The sequence below is a fragment of the Trichomycterus rosablanca genome, chromosome 10 (genome assembly GCF_030014385.1).
Source record: "Trichomycterus rosablanca isolate fTriRos1 chromosome 10, fTriRos1.hap1, whole genome shotgun sequence".
Taxonomy (NCBI): domain Eukaryota; kingdom Metazoa; phylum Chordata; class Actinopteri; order Siluriformes; family Trichomycteridae; genus Trichomycterus; species Trichomycterus rosablanca.
The window spans coordinates 39,759,689-39,777,439 of NC_085997.1; the positions used below are offsets into that span (position 1 = coordinate 39,759,689).

At 45.5% G+C, this 17,751-nt stretch overlaps 1 protein-coding gene across 1 annotated transcript in view; it reads right to left on the reverse strand.

Annotated features, from left to right (window-relative positions):
- The window catches only part of radil2b (Ras association and DIL domains 2b), a 21,840-nt gene continuing 4,089 nt past the window's right edge, over nt 1-17,751 (reverse strand). Inside the window, exons 5-16 of the mRNA XM_063004003.1 lie at nt 13,928-14,551; nt 13,800-13,837; nt 13,392-13,573; nt 13,011-13,123; nt 8,527-8,746; nt 8,198-8,370; nt 6,309-6,453; nt 6,036-6,217; nt 4,935-5,271; nt 3,606-3,703; nt 1,542-1,681; nt 1-94 (exon numbers count right to left, since the gene is read on the reverse strand). Coding sequence (XP_062860073.1) covers nt 1-94; nt 1,542-1,681; nt 3,606-3,703; nt 4,935-5,271; nt 6,036-6,217; nt 6,309-6,453; nt 8,198-8,370; nt 8,527-8,746; nt 13,011-13,123; nt 13,392-13,573; nt 13,800-13,837; nt 13,928-14,551 — 2,346 coding nt within the window. The remainder of the gene's footprint in view (nt 95-1,541; nt 1,682-3,605; nt 3,704-4,934; nt 5,272-6,035; nt 6,218-6,308; nt 6,454-8,197; nt 8,371-8,526; nt 8,747-13,010; nt 13,124-13,391; nt 13,574-13,799; nt 13,838-13,927; nt 14,552-17,751) is intronic.

Genomic DNA, 17,751 nt, shown 5'->3' on the forward strand with positions numbered 1-17,751 from the left:
TTAGTGTTTAAGCACCATGTCTTCGTTTATTCTTTCAGTCCGAGCAACCAGCAACTGAGCCGGATCTCCAGCTTTCTGAATGAGCTCCCGACCACTAGACGGAGAGAAAATAAAATAAAAAATAAGATAGATAAGATAAGATAAGATAGATAAGATAAGATAAGATAAGATAGATAAGATAAGATAAGATAAGATAAGATAGATAAGATAAGATAAGATGAGATAGATAAGATAGATAAGATAAGATAAGATAGATAAGATAAGATAAGATAAGATAAGATAAGATAGATAAGATAGATAAGATAAGATAGATAAGATAAGATAAGATAGATAAGATAGATAAGATAAGATAGATAAGATAGATAAGATAAGATAAGATAGATAAGATAGATAAGATAAGCTAGATAAGATAGATAAGATAAGATAGATAAGATAAGATAAGATAAGATAAGATAGATAAGATAAGATAAGATAGATAAGATAAGATAAGATAAGATAGATAAGATAGATAAGATAAGATAAGATAGATAAGATAAGATAAGATAAGATAAGATAAGATAAGATAGATAAGATAGATAAGATAAGATAGATAAGATAAGATAAGATAGATAAGATAGATAAGATAAGATAGATAAGATAGATAAGATAAGATAAGATAGATAAGATAGATAAGATAAGCTAGATAAGATAGATAAGATAAGATAGATAAGATAAGATAAGATAAGATAGATAAGATAGATAAGATAGATAAGATAAGATAAGATAGATAAGATAGATAAGATAAGATAAGATAAGATAGATAAGATAAGATAGATAAGATAAGATAGATAAGATAAGATAGATAAGATAGATAAGATAAGATAGATAAGATAGATAAGATAAGATAGATAAGATAAGATAAGATAGTTAAGATAAGATAGATAAGATAAGATAACACACACATACACACACACACACACACACACACACACACACACACAAAGCCATTATTTTTTAAGATCAAAAAAGGTTCTTAGGTTCTCGATATGAATGACTCTGTTCAAACGAATCATTCTCTATACGAATCACTATTTAAATGAATCATTCTTCGGAATCGAATCACAGAGCTGTATTCTTAAGTCTCTTTGAACAACAGAATTTGTTTTGCAATGAAAGCGTAACAATATAAAATATTAAACTATCTGGCCTTTTATGCTAATTTATTTAAGCTAAATGACGAGTATAAATGTGATTGTGAGATTTTGCTTGTTTGTTTGATATAAAATTGTCAATATTAATACAAATTCAGCCTTGATATATTACAAAATATAAGCTAATACGCTAAACTTATTTACATTGCTGAAATTTTGGCATTTCTTATTTTCCACTGTGTAAGCTAATAAAAGCTAATAGTTAACATTAGCTAATGTGAACTAATGTAGGTTCTCCAAGACCAACATGCTAAAGCCACACGCTACGCTAGGACAAAGTCGGACCTGTAAGGATTTAACACGTCATTGTTTGTATGATTGCTGATAATGGTTTTTATTTAGTGAACTCACGTGTGGTAGTCCAGGCCGACCAGTTCGAGGCCGTTCACGGCCAGTAATCGATCTCCGGGCTTCAGTTTCTGACACAGAGCTGCTGGAGAACCCGGGGTCACATATTTAATATAAATCCCTCTCGTTCTGAAGGGCGTCTCCTGTTAAACATTAAAAAGTGGACATTTTTACACACTGACAGCATTAGTACTCGAGTAAAGCAGCATAAAACACCCTTCATGTGATAGTTTAATTCTCTGGATTATCTCTTAATGAAGCAAAACATCCACATGCACTTAATTCTGAATCAAATTGAGCCAGGATGTTTAGAGAGGATAGAACACTGTTCCTATCTGCAATATAATCTGTGCATTAGTTCTACGGAGCAGCCATGATTTCTAACATGATTAAGCTGTAACAGGGAAGAATGGACACGCCCTACTATAGAGAGAGCGAGCAGAAATCCCCACACACCTGGTGGAGATGAAATAGCTCCTAGTGTGCACAGCTCCAATCCAAGGCAGAATAAAACAGTGACTGAAAAACCACAGTGAAGGGGAGCTGGATGTCACGATATGGATAGACCGAAAGAGAAGGGTCCGGCCCTTCCAGCTAGACACCCCTAACAAGCTTTATGGTTTTACGTCCGTGCTCGGACCCTAGGGAAGCAGAGACGTCGCAGGACAACTGATGCATTCCGCTCATCCAATACGTTCCTCTTGCGAGGCCCTACACCAGAACCTTGGGACGAGTTCCCAAAAACAAAAGAATGCTGACCGTGATCCGGCATCACAGGGAAATTACTATAGATAGGAAAGCTCACACCTGAAGCACATCGGTGCTTGCGAGGCACAGGTGGACCCGTCATTATGAGGACGACAGCTCCCACTGTGACTCCATGCTCCCTCTGCTGGCCAAACTAGGGTAGCGCAGAAATGCACATCTCCAAACAGGGTGCTCTGGTGAGTTATGTGTTTAACGTTCAGCCCTTTACAAAACCGGGAGATGAGTTTAACCCATAAGCCTAAACTAAAGCCAGGTTGCCTCTGTTGGACCCTTGAGCAAGGCCCTTAACTTGGTTGCTTGGATTGCATGCAGTAATTCACGTTGGATCTGCTAAGAGGCCAAGAAGGTAAATGTTGAAATGATTTGAGAAGTGGTAGCTCAGTAGTTAAGTTGCTAAACTAGTAGTTAGAAGTTGCTGGTTCAAGCCCCACCAGGGCCAAGTTGTCAGTGCTGAACCCTTGAGCAAGGCCCTCAACTTTAAATTGCTTGGGATGTCTTCAGACACAACTGTAAGTGACTTCAGACAAAAGCATCTTCTAAATGCATAAATGTAGTAAACCAGCTAAATAACACGGTACTGCTTCTCCGTGCCCCCTCTGCTGGCCACACTAGGCAGTGCAGAGGGGGCACGGTGGTGCAGAAGCGTGTGATCCCCTGTTGTCACCTCATGAGTGTTGATTTACTCCAGGTGGAAGTTCACCTATATATCACTGTATCTCCCTGTCATTCTCGCCACCTTCTTCGCTGGCACACTTGCTTTTCTCTGAAGCCGTGATGCCCAAGATGCCAGATTCCGTCTGATGAGGGATGTCAGCATTCTTTTTGGTTACTGGGAACTGCCCCCGGGCTTGCAGCATTCTGTAGAACGGACTGCCCCAGTAGTGGCGCAACGTCCCTTTCCTGGAGCAAGAAGGGTATCCAACAGTACGGATCACTTGGCATTAGAAACAGCCACCAAATGTGGGATCACAGATGTAAAAAAAACAAACCACACCAGTGAAAGTGGCAAAAGCTCCACATGCAGTTTCCTTCACTAGCGCTTGGGGGTGCTGTTTACCAAATAAACGACTAGACACGTCAAAAAATAGAACTTCTGACGAGCTACTCTAACACCTCCTGTCAGCTCTGAACTATTGGAATAATCAACATTTCTTTTATTTATACATTTATGTATTATTTTAATTTCTAATTTTGTATTTTGAATGTTGAATACAAACAGCAGTTTCATGTTTCCCATCAGACCCCAAACAAGACAGTTTAAGGTGTGATTAGTGAAAAAAGTAATATTTTAATACTCACCACCCCATCGACCAGAGCCAGTCCCAGTCCAGCAGGACCCTTCTGCAGCTCCACCACAAACACCTCATCATCGCCTGCGTCATTATTCTCACCGTCACCTACAAAGTCACAAATCTATATTACTAATATTCATTTATTATCTTATTTCTTTGACTTTCCACTTGTAAAAGAAAGGCTCATAAGGCCCCTGGAGGTTTGTAACTCTCTGTGCGTGATACGGATCTCTGTATGAACCTGACTGGTGTGGAGTGGAGGTCCAGTAGAGGGGGACTATGATTATTACTATAATTATTAGTGTTCCAGTTCTCTAGTTCTCTCGCTCCCTGCCACTTGGAAAACATGAGGAAAACAACAAGCCCCTGGAGGTCCCGGATCATTAAATTCTTTATGATTTCATCCATTCATAACAGTAAATAAACACACAGTGTCTGATCACAAACGTCGTACTTTCCCTCTTTACATTATAAACATTTATAAATTATTTACAGCCCAGGCTTCACCGTATGTCAGATGCACTGATTAATCAGATTAAAAGATTAAGTGGAAAAACACACAATAATATTTTCTTGCGTGCATCATCCAAGAACGCAAGTGTTCCACATGCACAAAGCTTTAAATGAACAAGTGTTTATCAATTCATAACAAAGCACACAAGTCCACAAACAGTTAATGGTTAACGATGCTGCTGCGACCAGCAAGGATTGTTGATTGCACACGTTCAAAGATGAGCAAAATTCCGCTCAGGTGGCGCAGCGGTAAAAACACATGCTGGAACCAGAGCTGGGATCTTGAGTCTCAGCTCTGCCTACCGGCTAAGGCGGAGCGGCCACATGAACAACGATTGGCCGGTTGTTCAGATATGGGCGGGACTAAGCCAGATGGGGTCTCTCTCATGACTGGTGCAATTACGACCTCTGCTGGCTGATTGATGGTGCCTGCACAGAGACAGGAAAAGAGTGCTCTCAGGGTGTGTCTCTCCGTACACAACGCTGAGCTGCACTGCACTCAGCAAGGGAGAAAATGCATAAAGAAAAAAGTGCAACAGAAAAAAATAATAATCGAATTTCCTCTCTACAGCTGCAGACCTCCACTCCTGAGCAAGGAGGGTCGTGACAAACACACGCCCCCTCCGACACGTGTGCAGCACCGACCGCTTCTTTTCACCTGCACCAGCGTTCATACGGAAATCCGTATCACGCACGGAGAGTCACACTGATCTCCATTATCCCCCGTCTGTGTGTAATGCAGCACCATCAACCAGCCAGCAGAGGGAGTAACCGCCTAGCTGACCGTTATCAGATCTGAGATTAGAACTCATACTGCAATCACCTTCCTCTCGCTTGGTCTCATCACAGCTCCGTGGATCCAAATCCTGATATTCCGTCTCCGTCTTCATCAGGTCCGAGCAGAGCGGAGTGTTGGGCGGGGTCAGTAAGCACGACGTGTCAGGGGTCGAGTCCTGTACGGATCCGTTGGTCTGCAGTGCTAAAGCCGTCAGCTTTTGGTTCAGTAAGAGTTCACCGACGGTCCGGTCCGTCGGGACCGTAAAGCTCGACGGTTCGTCGTTGTTACGCAGAACGACCTCGGTGTGTCTCTGCTCCAGGTAGGCTCGGGGAGGAACCTCCATTCTGGTGCGTTTGGCCTCCAGGGGTGCGGCGGATTCCCCCTGCATGAGAGATCAGCAGCGATTGGTAAATAAATCAGTTTTATATTAGAAAGTACATGAAGCAGGAACCACCATGAACGGAACATCATGTGGATGCAAGTACGTCTGCTCTTCTCCGTGATTGGTCCTGGCGCATGTCAATCAAAATAACGTATTAGTTCCTTCGGCTTCTCTCGGATTTTAGCGGATCTGCATCCAGATACCCTCCTATTTCTGTCTGGGTTTGTGACCTGCACTGAGAGTGCACCGACAAGTAGTGCGCCTCACAATGGATAGGCTGTTTTGGCCACCCTCCTTAGAAATTAGACGCCCGACCGGCTGACAGCACCGATGACATTCGGACCCTGGATCCCCAGATCTCAGCAGCAGTGTGCAAGCTGTGCCACCCGACCCGAGTGCCTAACGGGTTCTGATACCTTCGTTTCTTAAAAGAATTCCCTTTGTGCCATTTGCGCCCCCTAGTGAGCACAATCAGCAGTGCAGACAGTGCAGCAGACAAAATCAGCCGCGAGTCTGCAGGGTGGGAAAAGACGGGACTAAAAAGTGGGCGGGGTCGCTGTGTAAGGAGCCCGAGGCGCTTGTACAGAAGTGGAGGAACGTGAAGATCAGGGCGTGACTCTCCATGCGCAAGACCGACCTCATGCACCAATCGGACATGTCAGAGGGAGGGCGTGTCAGGAGAATATACCCTCCTCGTACACCATCCAACAGAGGAAGAGGAACTGGCTACGACTTAACTGTGTTAGATTAATGAGACAGGATACTCTTACCCGGCGAGGCGTGTGAACGTCTGATCCTGGATCTGTAAGCTTCTCGATGAAGGTCTGAAGATGGTGGAGCTGGTTTATGAGACCCGTATCTCCCACCGGTAGCTTTAACTCCAGCAGGAAGCCGTTGGCGGGCAGGACCAGCGGTGGGTGGTCATCAAAACTCTCCACAATATCAGCTGGGGGGGCAGAACCAGGGTCAATGTGCGTTACATCAAAATATCATCGTCCCCACCCACAAAACAGAACGTTATTATTATTATTACTCACTAGTCTGACATGCTGCATCGGCATCATCACCGGTTGGCGTCCATGCAGGCGGGCAGGACCAGCGCGGGTCGTACTCGGTCAGTAGGTGGTGCAGCTGAGCTGGGTTCAGTGAGGAAAATTCCGCTCTCAGAGAACTCCAAGACGCCTGTGTGGATGCACAACATGTGAACCAGATCTATCAGTGCTTAGGAAGGGCAGAAATCCCAATATTCCTGTTACATACTCCATACCACATTTATACCTTTATCTTGTTGTGGGTCTGAGAGCACCCAGAAACACCGGGCACTGGGTACAAACCAAGAACCCATTCAGGAAACATTATCAGTGCGTTTTCATCCAGGCTGTAACTGGGTGAGGCGAATCCCCATACACCTGGTAGAAAAGGAAACCTGTCCACGACAAACCAGCCCTCAGAGGAAACACAGCCTGGCAGACTGGCACACACTGGCACAGTGGCTCCAACTGTAGGGACCACTTCACTTCAACCATGAAACCCCCACACGGCTTGCCATGCCAGCCGAAAACTCGAGCGGATCAAGCGATCTGGCATCATGTTTTTTAGAGAACACAGTGTGCCAACAAGGAGCCGGCACCAACAAGAGGACAGCGAGAAGCCGGGATACACAGGAAACTTTCCACTGATCACACACAACTGGACCTCATACTCCACCTGCTGGCCAAACTAGGAAGCGCAGAGGGACACGACTCCAAACGTGGAGCAGAGGCGACTTAGACTTACGGAATACACTGCAAGCAACTGAGGGCAATGGTGGGGCTTGAACCAGCCACCTTCTGATTACCTGTTCAGTACCTTAACCAAAGGGTGGTAACACAGACTCTTTACTTTCTTTAGCTCAGGGTCGACTGGCATCCTAAGTGTGGCTACAATTCATAAAAGTCCTGGACGCTTCTTAATTATTGCAGAATAAAAGTCCACTGCTGCTAAGCCATGAGCTCTGATCTAAATCAGTCAAGAATGTAAACGCAGAATGCAGCACCATGCCACGCAGAATAAAAGTCACATTCCTGACAGAATAGAACCCCGCTGGATCCACGCGGGCGGGGCTAATCTGCCACGTTATCTCCATCAGCAGGACTGAAGGATCCTTTGTGCTGGCCGGTCTTAATCCTCTAATCGTTAAAGATCCTGTTAATTATTTCTCAGCGCGGCGCTGATTCCTGATTCCTGACGTGGTCAGTGAGAAACGCTGGAGGACGGTGAACAGGAAGGAGGACGGCGTGGCAGGTTGACCAGAATACTGCACCAGTTCTCCCAATGTTCGTTAGGTGAGGATAAGAAGTTTATTCACTAAACTAGGGCTGCTTCAGAGTGGACAATCCACCTTCTGCATGCTTTATGAGGTGAAGAAGAACACAAACTGAACAAGTCAGACTCAAGCCAGAGGGTGACTGGAGGTGAGGTTTAAACCCAGGTTCCTAGGGCAGTGAAGCTATAAGGCACCCACACTACCTGCTGCATCACTGTGCAGCATAATTCATTCAGTGTCTTGTCCTGCTACCGGTCGGCTGGGCGCCCTCTAGCGGGCACGATCGGCAGTGCAGACGATGCAGCAGACAAAATCGGCCCTTAGTCTGCTGGGTGGGAAAAGACGGGACTAAAAAAAAAGTGGGCGGGGTCTTTGAGGCTGTGTAAGGACCCTGGTTACTAGGCCGAGGCTCCTGTACAGAAGTGGAGGAACGTGGAGATCAGCGTGTGACTCTCCATGAGTGAGACCGACCTCACATGGCGATCCACCGAAGTACGGGCGAATAAGAAGGAGGGAGGGCGTGTCAGGAGAATATACGCTCCTCAGTACGCCATCGGGGTCTCCAGCAGAGGAAGATGAACTGGCTATGACTAAACTGGGAGAAAAAGTAATTAAACTGACCTGCAGCAGGCGCTCTCTAGTGGTGGCCAGCAGATTGACAACGGAGGAGAGTTTGAGGAAGCGTCTCTGAGCCAGTTCTCCCAGTCCGGCCGTGTAAGCCCAGTCCATCAGCACGTCCAGATGAGCTCGGATCTGAACCCCACAGGACCAGCGGTAAAAACGCCCTCCAGATCCTGCATATAAACGTTTATACCTGTCAGTCACAGTGAAGAGGGTGTGGCTTATACCTGTCAGTCACAGTAAAGGAGGTGTGACTTATACCTGTCAGTCACAGTGAATAGGGTGTGGCTTATACCTGTCAGTCACAGTAAAGGAGGTGTGGCTTATACCTTTCTCCATCAGCAGGTTGAACAGGAAGGTGTTGATGAAAAAGAAGAGGTAGGTGAAGAGATGTGACGCCATCTCAGGGTGCATGTGGCAGGTTCTGACCAGACTCAGCGTCTCGGTTAAAAGGTCCAGCAGGGTGGCGGCTCCCTCAGGGACCTGGACCAGGCCGTCCTCTGAGAAAGGATTGCTCTCTAACAGGCACGGGAGAATCTGGTACAACAGCTGAGAGAGAGAACAGGAAGAACCACAAACTTCACCCGTCAGTAACTCTACAGCTTCTCCCTGCATTAAACATCCACTGATCCACCAAAATCTATACATATTATAAATATCAATCATCCATCCATCCATCCATCTATCATCCATCCATCTATCTATCATCCATCCATCTATCTATCATCCATCCATCTATCTATCATCCATCCATCATCCATCCATCTATCCATCCATCTATCATCCATCCATCTATCTATCATCCATCCATCTATCTATCATCCATCCATCCATCTATCTATCATCCATCCATCATCCATCCATCCATCTATCATCCATCCATCCAGCTATCATCCATCCATCCATCTATCATCCATCTATCATCCATCATCCATCCATCTATCATCCATCCATCTATCATCCATCTATCATCAATCTATCATCCATCCATCTATCATCCATCTATCATCCATCTATCATCCATCCATCCATCTATCATCCATCTATCATCCATCTATCATCCATCTATCATCCATCCATCCATCTATCATCCATCTATCATCCATCCATCTATCATCCATCTATCACCATCCATCATCCATCTATCATCCATCCATCTATCCTCCATCCATCTATCATCCATCTATCATCTATCATCCATCATCCATAAATCTATTTATCCACTAAACCATTCATCTATCATTCATCATCCATCCATAATACATAATCCATCCACTGAACCATCTATCTATTTTTCTGTCTGTCTCTCTATCGGCCCGACCGGGGATTTGAACCCAGACCCTTTTTAGCTGCGACATCCGTGTGCCGCCCATCCAAAAACATAATCATATTTATAATTTGACTTTCTGTGCAGTGTTTCTATCAGCAGCTACAGTGTGTTCAGTTCCACTCACCCCACAGTTCCACCACAGTAAAGATAAAAGGAACTGTGTAAAATTTACGTCCTGTATCAGGGTTCAGTCAATATTTTCATCAGGAAGGTTTAACAGAACAGAATCTGGTTCTGTAGGAGCGACGGTGGAGGTTCTGAAGCTGAAATAACAGGCGTGTCTGTATCTGTGGTGTCTGTAGGGCCGCCCGGCTCGGCTATCTCATCATAAAGGAAGCAGCTGCTGCTGTTAGTGAGTCTGTGATTCCCAAAAACAACAGACGTGTCATTTATCTCTGCAGGAACGTTTGTGTTGGTTCTTTCTGCAGCACTAAAGCGTTTTAAGAGGACGAATCAAATAAATAAGAAATTAACTGATGTGTGATTTCAGAAATTATGATTGGTCTAGAGGAACCACACAAGAAACTGGGACCAACAGGCTGATCTTAATTCTGCTCAATATTTATTCATCTCTTTATAAAAAGTAGTAAATTGTACAGTTCTGATAAGCTGTTACTGTTAAGAGTATCAGGCAATGAAAATGAGAAGCAGGCGGTAAAAACATCAACATTATTTTATTATTTTATTAACTTTCATGAAAACAGTTTTGAACAAAACGTGCAGGTTTTAAATTAACTTCACACAAAGTTCTATAGTTATTTTGTTTGGAGTCTAATTACATCGTTTGCTGTTTTTCAGTCCTGTGTTCTTGTTGGATATTCTTTTTAGATATAACAAAGCTGGTTTTGACTGCTCCAGTCATGAATGTACAGTATAAAAAGTCCCTGTTGGTTTGCAGTTTAGCTAGCGAAGCTGTAGATGTGACGCTCTGCACCGTTCACGTTATTGTATTCTCCGTGTTTAGTACCATAACAGTAATTTAAACCCTAGATTTAAATTGTGACACTTAAACAGCTTTACATCTTGACTTCAGTAAATAAATACTTAGAAATTCGTGTCTTGTTAAAACTTCTGTTCACCAAAACATTACGGCGAAGCTGGATTAACTCAAACACATGTAAATGTAAAGAAATAGCGGTCCCTTTCAAATAAAACAACGTTATTGTACTGCATGTGTGATGTACTTTTATTTACGTCTGATTTTTATTTGCCACTGACCATATGTGGGCAGGTTGGGAACATCCAATGGGCTGGATGTGGCCCACGTGCCGTACAATTCCCAGGTCTGGCCTAAAGGGTCCTGACGGTTCCCCTCTGGGATCAAGAAATATGACATTAACATAATTTTACCCCTCGGTGTGTCACCAAACAATAGGAGGGGTCGAGGAATGATTTTCTGTCTTAAAGAATTAAACAGGTTTTTTATTATTAAAATAAAACTACTCACAGATTTGTAATATTGGATCATTGTCCTCAATAAATAAATAATCTATTTATTTATTACTATTTTTGTCTCATTTGTTTAATTTGGTTCTCTATATCTACTTTTAGGACTTGTGTACAAATCTAATGAAGATTTAGGTCATTTATGCAGAAACACTAAATATTAATAAGATAAAAAAATGATTCATGTTCATGTATTAATTTCATATGAAAGCTATTTTAATAATGAAATCACGTCCTGCTCATGAAGTGTTATGCAAAGTTTTGGACGCGTCTAATAAACATGAAATAATATTAACTAGCATGTAGTGTCATAAGATGTTTACTAAAGTACAACCCTAAATCAGAAGTCTGTAGAAGTGGAGGGTACGGGTGCTGGAGCGGCCTGCCTACAGTCCTGCTCTGTTTCACACATTAAGACGTGTTTGCAGGAAGAACGGGACAAAATAACGGAAACACGTCGTCGCTCGGCGTCCTTGGTGCCGAAACGTCTTTTAAGTGTCGTAAGAAGGAATGGAGATGTTACAGAGCGGTAAATGCTTTACCGTCCCAACTTTTTTAACTACAGACCTGAGCTGCATGACATCACTTCATACTGACAAAGCCGGGGTTAATTTTGTGTGTTAGACCTGTTAGCTCCTGCCGTTGAGCTTCCTGATATAAATACTTTAGTTCCACCCTCTCACCACCGGCACAAACAACAGCCAGAAAGATAAAGAGAATAAATACGAGGTGATTTTATTCTTTATCCTCGGCGCTGGTGGTATTCAGAGATCTGCTCGACTTCCGTCGGCTGTAAGGAACAGAGTAAATAAAATAAAGACCCTGAGGTACCACCAGACACCTTTCAGCTGCAGTGAAAGAGACAAAAACTCGACGTCGTTCAGTCATTCAGAGAATCCTGATAATCACTCAGCGTGGTGTAGGTGTAGGTGTAGGTGTAGGTGTGATTCTGAAAACAAGCACCACGCCCCGGCACTGAGGGGGAAACCGGGATCATCACGGCCTCCAAAAATGTAAAGATCAAGTCGAGACTTGTGTCTGCGGTTTACGTACGACAACTTTTCTAATGATTCATTATTAATGATATAAGTGTGATATACACCGATCAGGCATAACATTAAAACCACCTCCTTGTTTCTACACTCACTGTCCATTTTATCAGCTCCACTTACCATACAGAAGCACTTTGTAGTTCTACAATTACTGACTGTAGTCCACCGTGTGTTAGTGTGTGTTGTGCTGGTATGAGTGGATCAGGCACAGCAGCGCTGCTGGAGTTTTTAAACACCTTACTGTCACTGCTGGACTGAGAATAGTCCACCAACCAAATATATCCAGCCGACAGCGCCCCGTGGGCGGCGTCCTGTGCCCACTGATGAAGGTCTAGAAGATGAGCGACTCAAACAGCAGCAATAGATGAGCGATCGTCTCTGACTTTACATCTACAAGGTGGACCGACTAGGTCAGAGTGTCTAATAGAGTGGACAGTGAGTGGACACGGTGTTTAAAAACTCCAGCAGCGCTGCTGTGTCTGATCCACTCATACCAGCACAACACACACTAACACACGGTGGACTACAGTCAGTAATTGTAGAACTACAAAGTGCTTCTATATGGTAAGTGGAGCTGATAAAATGGACAGTGAGTGTAGAAACAAGGAGGTGGTTTTAATGTTATAGCTGATCGGTGTATCGGTGTATACAGTTCCTACTTGGAGGTGGTGGGGTTTGAACCAACAAACTTCTGATTACAAGTCCAGAAACGGGAAGGCTTTTCATAGGGTTTTGGAATGTGACTGTGGCAATTTGAGCCCAACCAGCCCAACCGAAAGAGCATTTGTGTCACGACTGATGATGGACAAAATAACGTAAACACGTCATCGCTCAGCGTCCTCGGTGCCGAAACATCTTTTAAGTGTGGTGAGAAGGAACGGTGATGCTACAGAGTGGTAAATGCTTTACCGTCCCAACTCTTTCTGGTTGTGTTTTGGGCTGCTGGTCTACGTTCATCAAAGGTTCTGAATAGAAGCAGACGTACCTTGGTCAGGTAATAGACGCACTGCTGGAAGGTGAAGGTTATGATGTCCTCCAGAACCGTCATGGCCTCCTCGCTGGCCGGACGCACCGTGGACAAGCGCAGCTCCAGGACGGCTGCAAACAAAATATCACTCAAGACATGAAACCAAACACCCTGTAAACACGCTCCAGCAAAGATGCACTGTTGCAAACACTGAGTTCTTTAACCATGCCGGGCATCCACCAGGCACAAGTGGAAATTGAGGTCAGTAGGGTTCCTCACTGCTGCTGCCATCGCGCCCTCTGCTGGCTGGTCGAGGCGTCTGCACAGGAAATAATCCACCGGTGGTGCGGCGACATGAGAAGTTTAATAATGACTATAATAATGCAGTGAAGGAATTACCCAGACAGTCCTCCTCCTCCTCCTCCTCCAGGCGTGAGAGCTCGTACAGTAAACGAGGAACCTCCTGATGGATGAAGTGCAGGAGCTCCACTGAGTTGGACATCCACATCACGAGGGGCTGCAGGCCGCTCAGGAACTTCTCAGGAGCGTTTGGTAATAACGTCTCAGAGCCGCCGTCCTCACTATTCAACAAACAAACAGCAGGTAAACAGGTGAACACAAACGTACATCCTAATGAACGGATGATGGATGGATGATGGATAAATGGATGGATGGATAATAGATGGATGGTGGAGGATAGATGGAAGATAGATGGATGGTGGATGATAGATGGATGGATGATGGATGGATGATAGATGGATGATGAAGTTTGATGGCAGCAGAAATAACTGGACAGATGGTACTTACGTTTCAGGCTGAAGAGCTGCGAGATCTTTCGCTTTTTCCTGTAGGAGCATAAAAAAACATTTGTCAGTTTGGTGGCTCAAGCGGTAAGATGAGAACGTAGCTTAATTCTGTAGGACCTGAAGTCGTACCAGCACCACCGTCTGAACGTCGTTGGCTACATGCAGCAGAAGTCGTCTCAGGTCGGTCATGGGGAAACATGTGGCCGAGCGCTGGAGGCACAAACACAGCAGGAATGCCGGGGTGACCCCTTGGGCACCTTCACCATCATCTACCCACCTAAAGATCTCCTTCAGGATCAGGGCTTCATGTTCCACGTCATGGAGGAGGTGAAGCTCTCGGCCTCCTGCGTCCCTCAAACAGGGCAGGGATTCCTCCGGAGTGCCGGGAGTCTGAGAGAGGAGAAATGACGTGGACGGAGAACTCCGAGCCGCTTCGCTCTCACCGCCCGGATCCTTGAACATGAAGATGTAATGGTCGCCCAGGGCAACCACGTCTCCCGGGTGCAGCGTGACGTCCCGGTCCACGATAATCCCGTTCCTCCTGACCGGAGCTCCCTGATGGGGGGTCAGGACGGTCACCTGCGCTTCCTTTCCGACCGGCGGGTTCTGGTGCGGAGATGCCAGACGCTGGACGCTGCAGTGACGTGCTCGGATGTCGGGAGCCCAGAGCGTCGCTCCTGAATCGACGTCGGATCGCTGGACGTCACGACCGAAAACAGTGGTGCTCGTACTGAGGGGGTAGATCACGAAATCCTGCCGATCAGACAAGAATCGGTTACCAGAGATCATTAACAGATCTAGTAGATCTCTTTTGTGACCCATACACCACACGGACAAAAGTATTAGGACGCCCCTCATATTATCGAGCTTAGATATTTCAAACACACCCGTTACTATCAGACGTATAAAATCAATAAATTTGATGCCTCAAAATATCTGCAACAGTTTAGGGAAGGCCTATCTCTCACTTCAGTATGACTGTCGTTCTGTGCACAAAGTGAGCCCTGACCTTTAACCCTGCTGAACAACACTGGGATGATTTGGAAAGCCGATTCTTCAGCATGAGGCATAAATTCCCACATGTACACTCAAAAACCTTCAGGAAAGCCTTCCCAATGAGTAAAAGCTGTATTGGGACCATATTAATGCACAGGGTTTTGGAACGGGGTGTAACCAGGCTGTGGTGGAGATAGAGCTCAGACCCCTCCTGCTCGACGCTCGATTCCTATTGGTTAATCGCCACATCGCTTCATTTCTAATTTGCATAAAGTTACGTTACAAAGCTTACGTTTGTCATGTCGCCGACGTTCGTGGAGCTTCCCGTCGCCGAAGATCGCAGCTCTGATAAAAAATGATCGACATTTACCGCTTGTTGTGTCGCCTTGTTTCTAGAAGGGAGCTCAGCGGTTAAGGTACTAGACTAGCAATCAAAAGGCTCCACTGCAGCCAAGTTACCACTGTTGGGCCCCTAAGCAAGACCCTTAACCTTTAAATTGTTATTCAGTCATATCTGTAAGCTGCAGAAGTAAATGTGAATGTATATGAATTGCAGTGACGATGATGATGATGGGCATTTATGTGCAAATTCTAGGGTTAAGTGGTTAGAGTACTGGACCAGTAACCTTAAGGTTGCCGGTTCAAGCCCCACATTCGCCATGTAGCCACTGTTGGGGCCCTGACAAAGGCCCTTAATGCACTGACTGTGGGAATTGTCTTGGCGGCTTGTTATTGGGTCCGAATATTGTTCAAAATGAGGCGCCCCAGTAGAGACATTTTTTGCACTTTCCCCCAATTTTCCTCCCAATCTAGTCGAATCCAATCACCCGACTGCACTACGCCTCCTTTTTACTACTGCAGACCTCCACTCCTGACCGAGGAGGGTCGTGACTTAACACACGCCCCCTCCGACACGTGTGCAGCACCGAACCGCTTCTTTTCACCTGCACCAGGGTTCATACGGAGATCCGTATCACTCACGGAGAGTTACAAATCTCTGTGCCGTCTCTGTGCTGCACCATCCATCAGCCAGCAGAGGGCGTAACTGCAGCACTTACAAGGAATCACCTTTGGCCTTCCACCCTTAGACGAGACTGTCGTCCGTATAGGTGTCCGGCCTGTCGATAGCAAAGTCAGTTCTGGAGTAGGAGCATTTTAAGGCGTCTAAGAATTGAGAGGTTGATGGAAAACACCGTCTATGTAGAGCAGCGCTCCCCAACCTTTTTTGCAACACGGACCGGTTTCATATAAGATATCATTTCATTGACCAGCGGTGGCAGGAGGATTTAATATAGAGTAACTATAGAATGGAAAATCAGAGTGAATCCTGAGCTCTTTTCACTGCAACAAGATGCTGCTCCCACCTAGTGGCGATTAGGGACAATAACACCCGAAGTGTGTTGGATCTCTAATTATTTATTCTCTCTGTAAAATTCGTCCCGGTAATAAATGACCCACGGACCGGTCCCGGCCTGCGGCCCGGTGGTTGGGGACACCTGATGTAGAGAGCTCAGTAGGGTTTCACACAGACCCGGTGTGTTGTTATAAGATCTGTGTTATATAAGCATGACGTGTACAAAAACAGAAGAGATATCACAGCGGGACGAATCACACTCTCACGGTGATGCGTCTCCAGTGAAAGCTCTGCTGCGCTAATGACTCAGGGGTGAAGCTAATCTGTCAGGAAACACGCCCACCCGCCAGACGCCCGGCGCTCCACACACTTCCTGTCCTGTGTTTATACGCTGCTGGTTTCTGCTCACGCCGCTGTTTTTGTTACTGGGTTTTCCTCTGGAGCTGGTACTCCGGATCTCTGTGTGTGCTTTTCCAGTGGAATCCAGAGCTCAGCCAATCGGATCCTGTTCCACGGCGCGCCAACGTCACGCGGCCCGACCTGACTAACGCTGCTAATGAATCATCAGTGCTGAAGGGGCATCTATGATCCACACTTAAAGCTTTTGAGAGTCAGACATCACGGGCACACTTAATGGGGTTTGTACTGGGAAGAACATGCAGGGCATTTTTTGCATATATCAGCCAATCACGTGGCAGCATGCCGACCAGGGACTGATCGTGGCACGGCTTTTGGTGCCAGATTGACCAGTTTTGGTATTTTGTTTAAAAATGCTTACATTTTATGGCACTCGGGTGGTGCATAGCTCTGCTACCGACATTCCGGGCGCCCATACAGACGACGATCGGCTCGTCCGAGGGTGGGAACGAATGCCGGAGGGGATTCCTCATAACTGCTGCAGTTGCGCCCTCTGCTGGCTGATCGAGGGCGCTGCACAGAGACGGGGGATAATGGAGATCAGTGTGTGACTCTCCGTGCGCGATACGGATCTCCGTATGAACCCGACTGTTGCAGGTAAAAAGAAGCGGTCGGAGTGTGTGTGTTAGTCATTTACATTTTCAGCAATTAGCTGACGCTTTTATCCAAAGCGACTAACAGTACTGTGACGTATACTGTCTAAGCAATTGAGGGTTAGGGGCCTTGCTTAAGGGCCCAACAGTGACACCCTGGCAGTGGTGGGGCTTAAACCAGCGACGTTTTGATTACTAGTTCAGTACCTTAACCACTAGGCTACACGTGTCATGACCCTCCTCGGTCAGAAGTGGAGGTCTGCAGCAGTAGAGTGGATATATCATAGGGGAATTGGATACGACTAAATTGGGAGGAAAATTGGGGGACAGTGCAAAAAAAAATTCAAGACTAATAATTGCAAAATTGCGGCACAGTGGCTCACAGCAACAAGGTCCTGGGTTTGATTCCCTGATGGAGCTGTCCGGGTCCTTTATGTGCGGAGTTTGGCATGTTCTCCCTGTGTTATGTGTCTGTGTGGGTTTCCTCAGGGACCTCCGGTTTCCTCCCACAATACAAACACATGCAGTCAGAACAATTAAAGCTACTAGAAGTTACACCCCTGTTATGGATTGGTGACCTGTCCGGGGTGTTT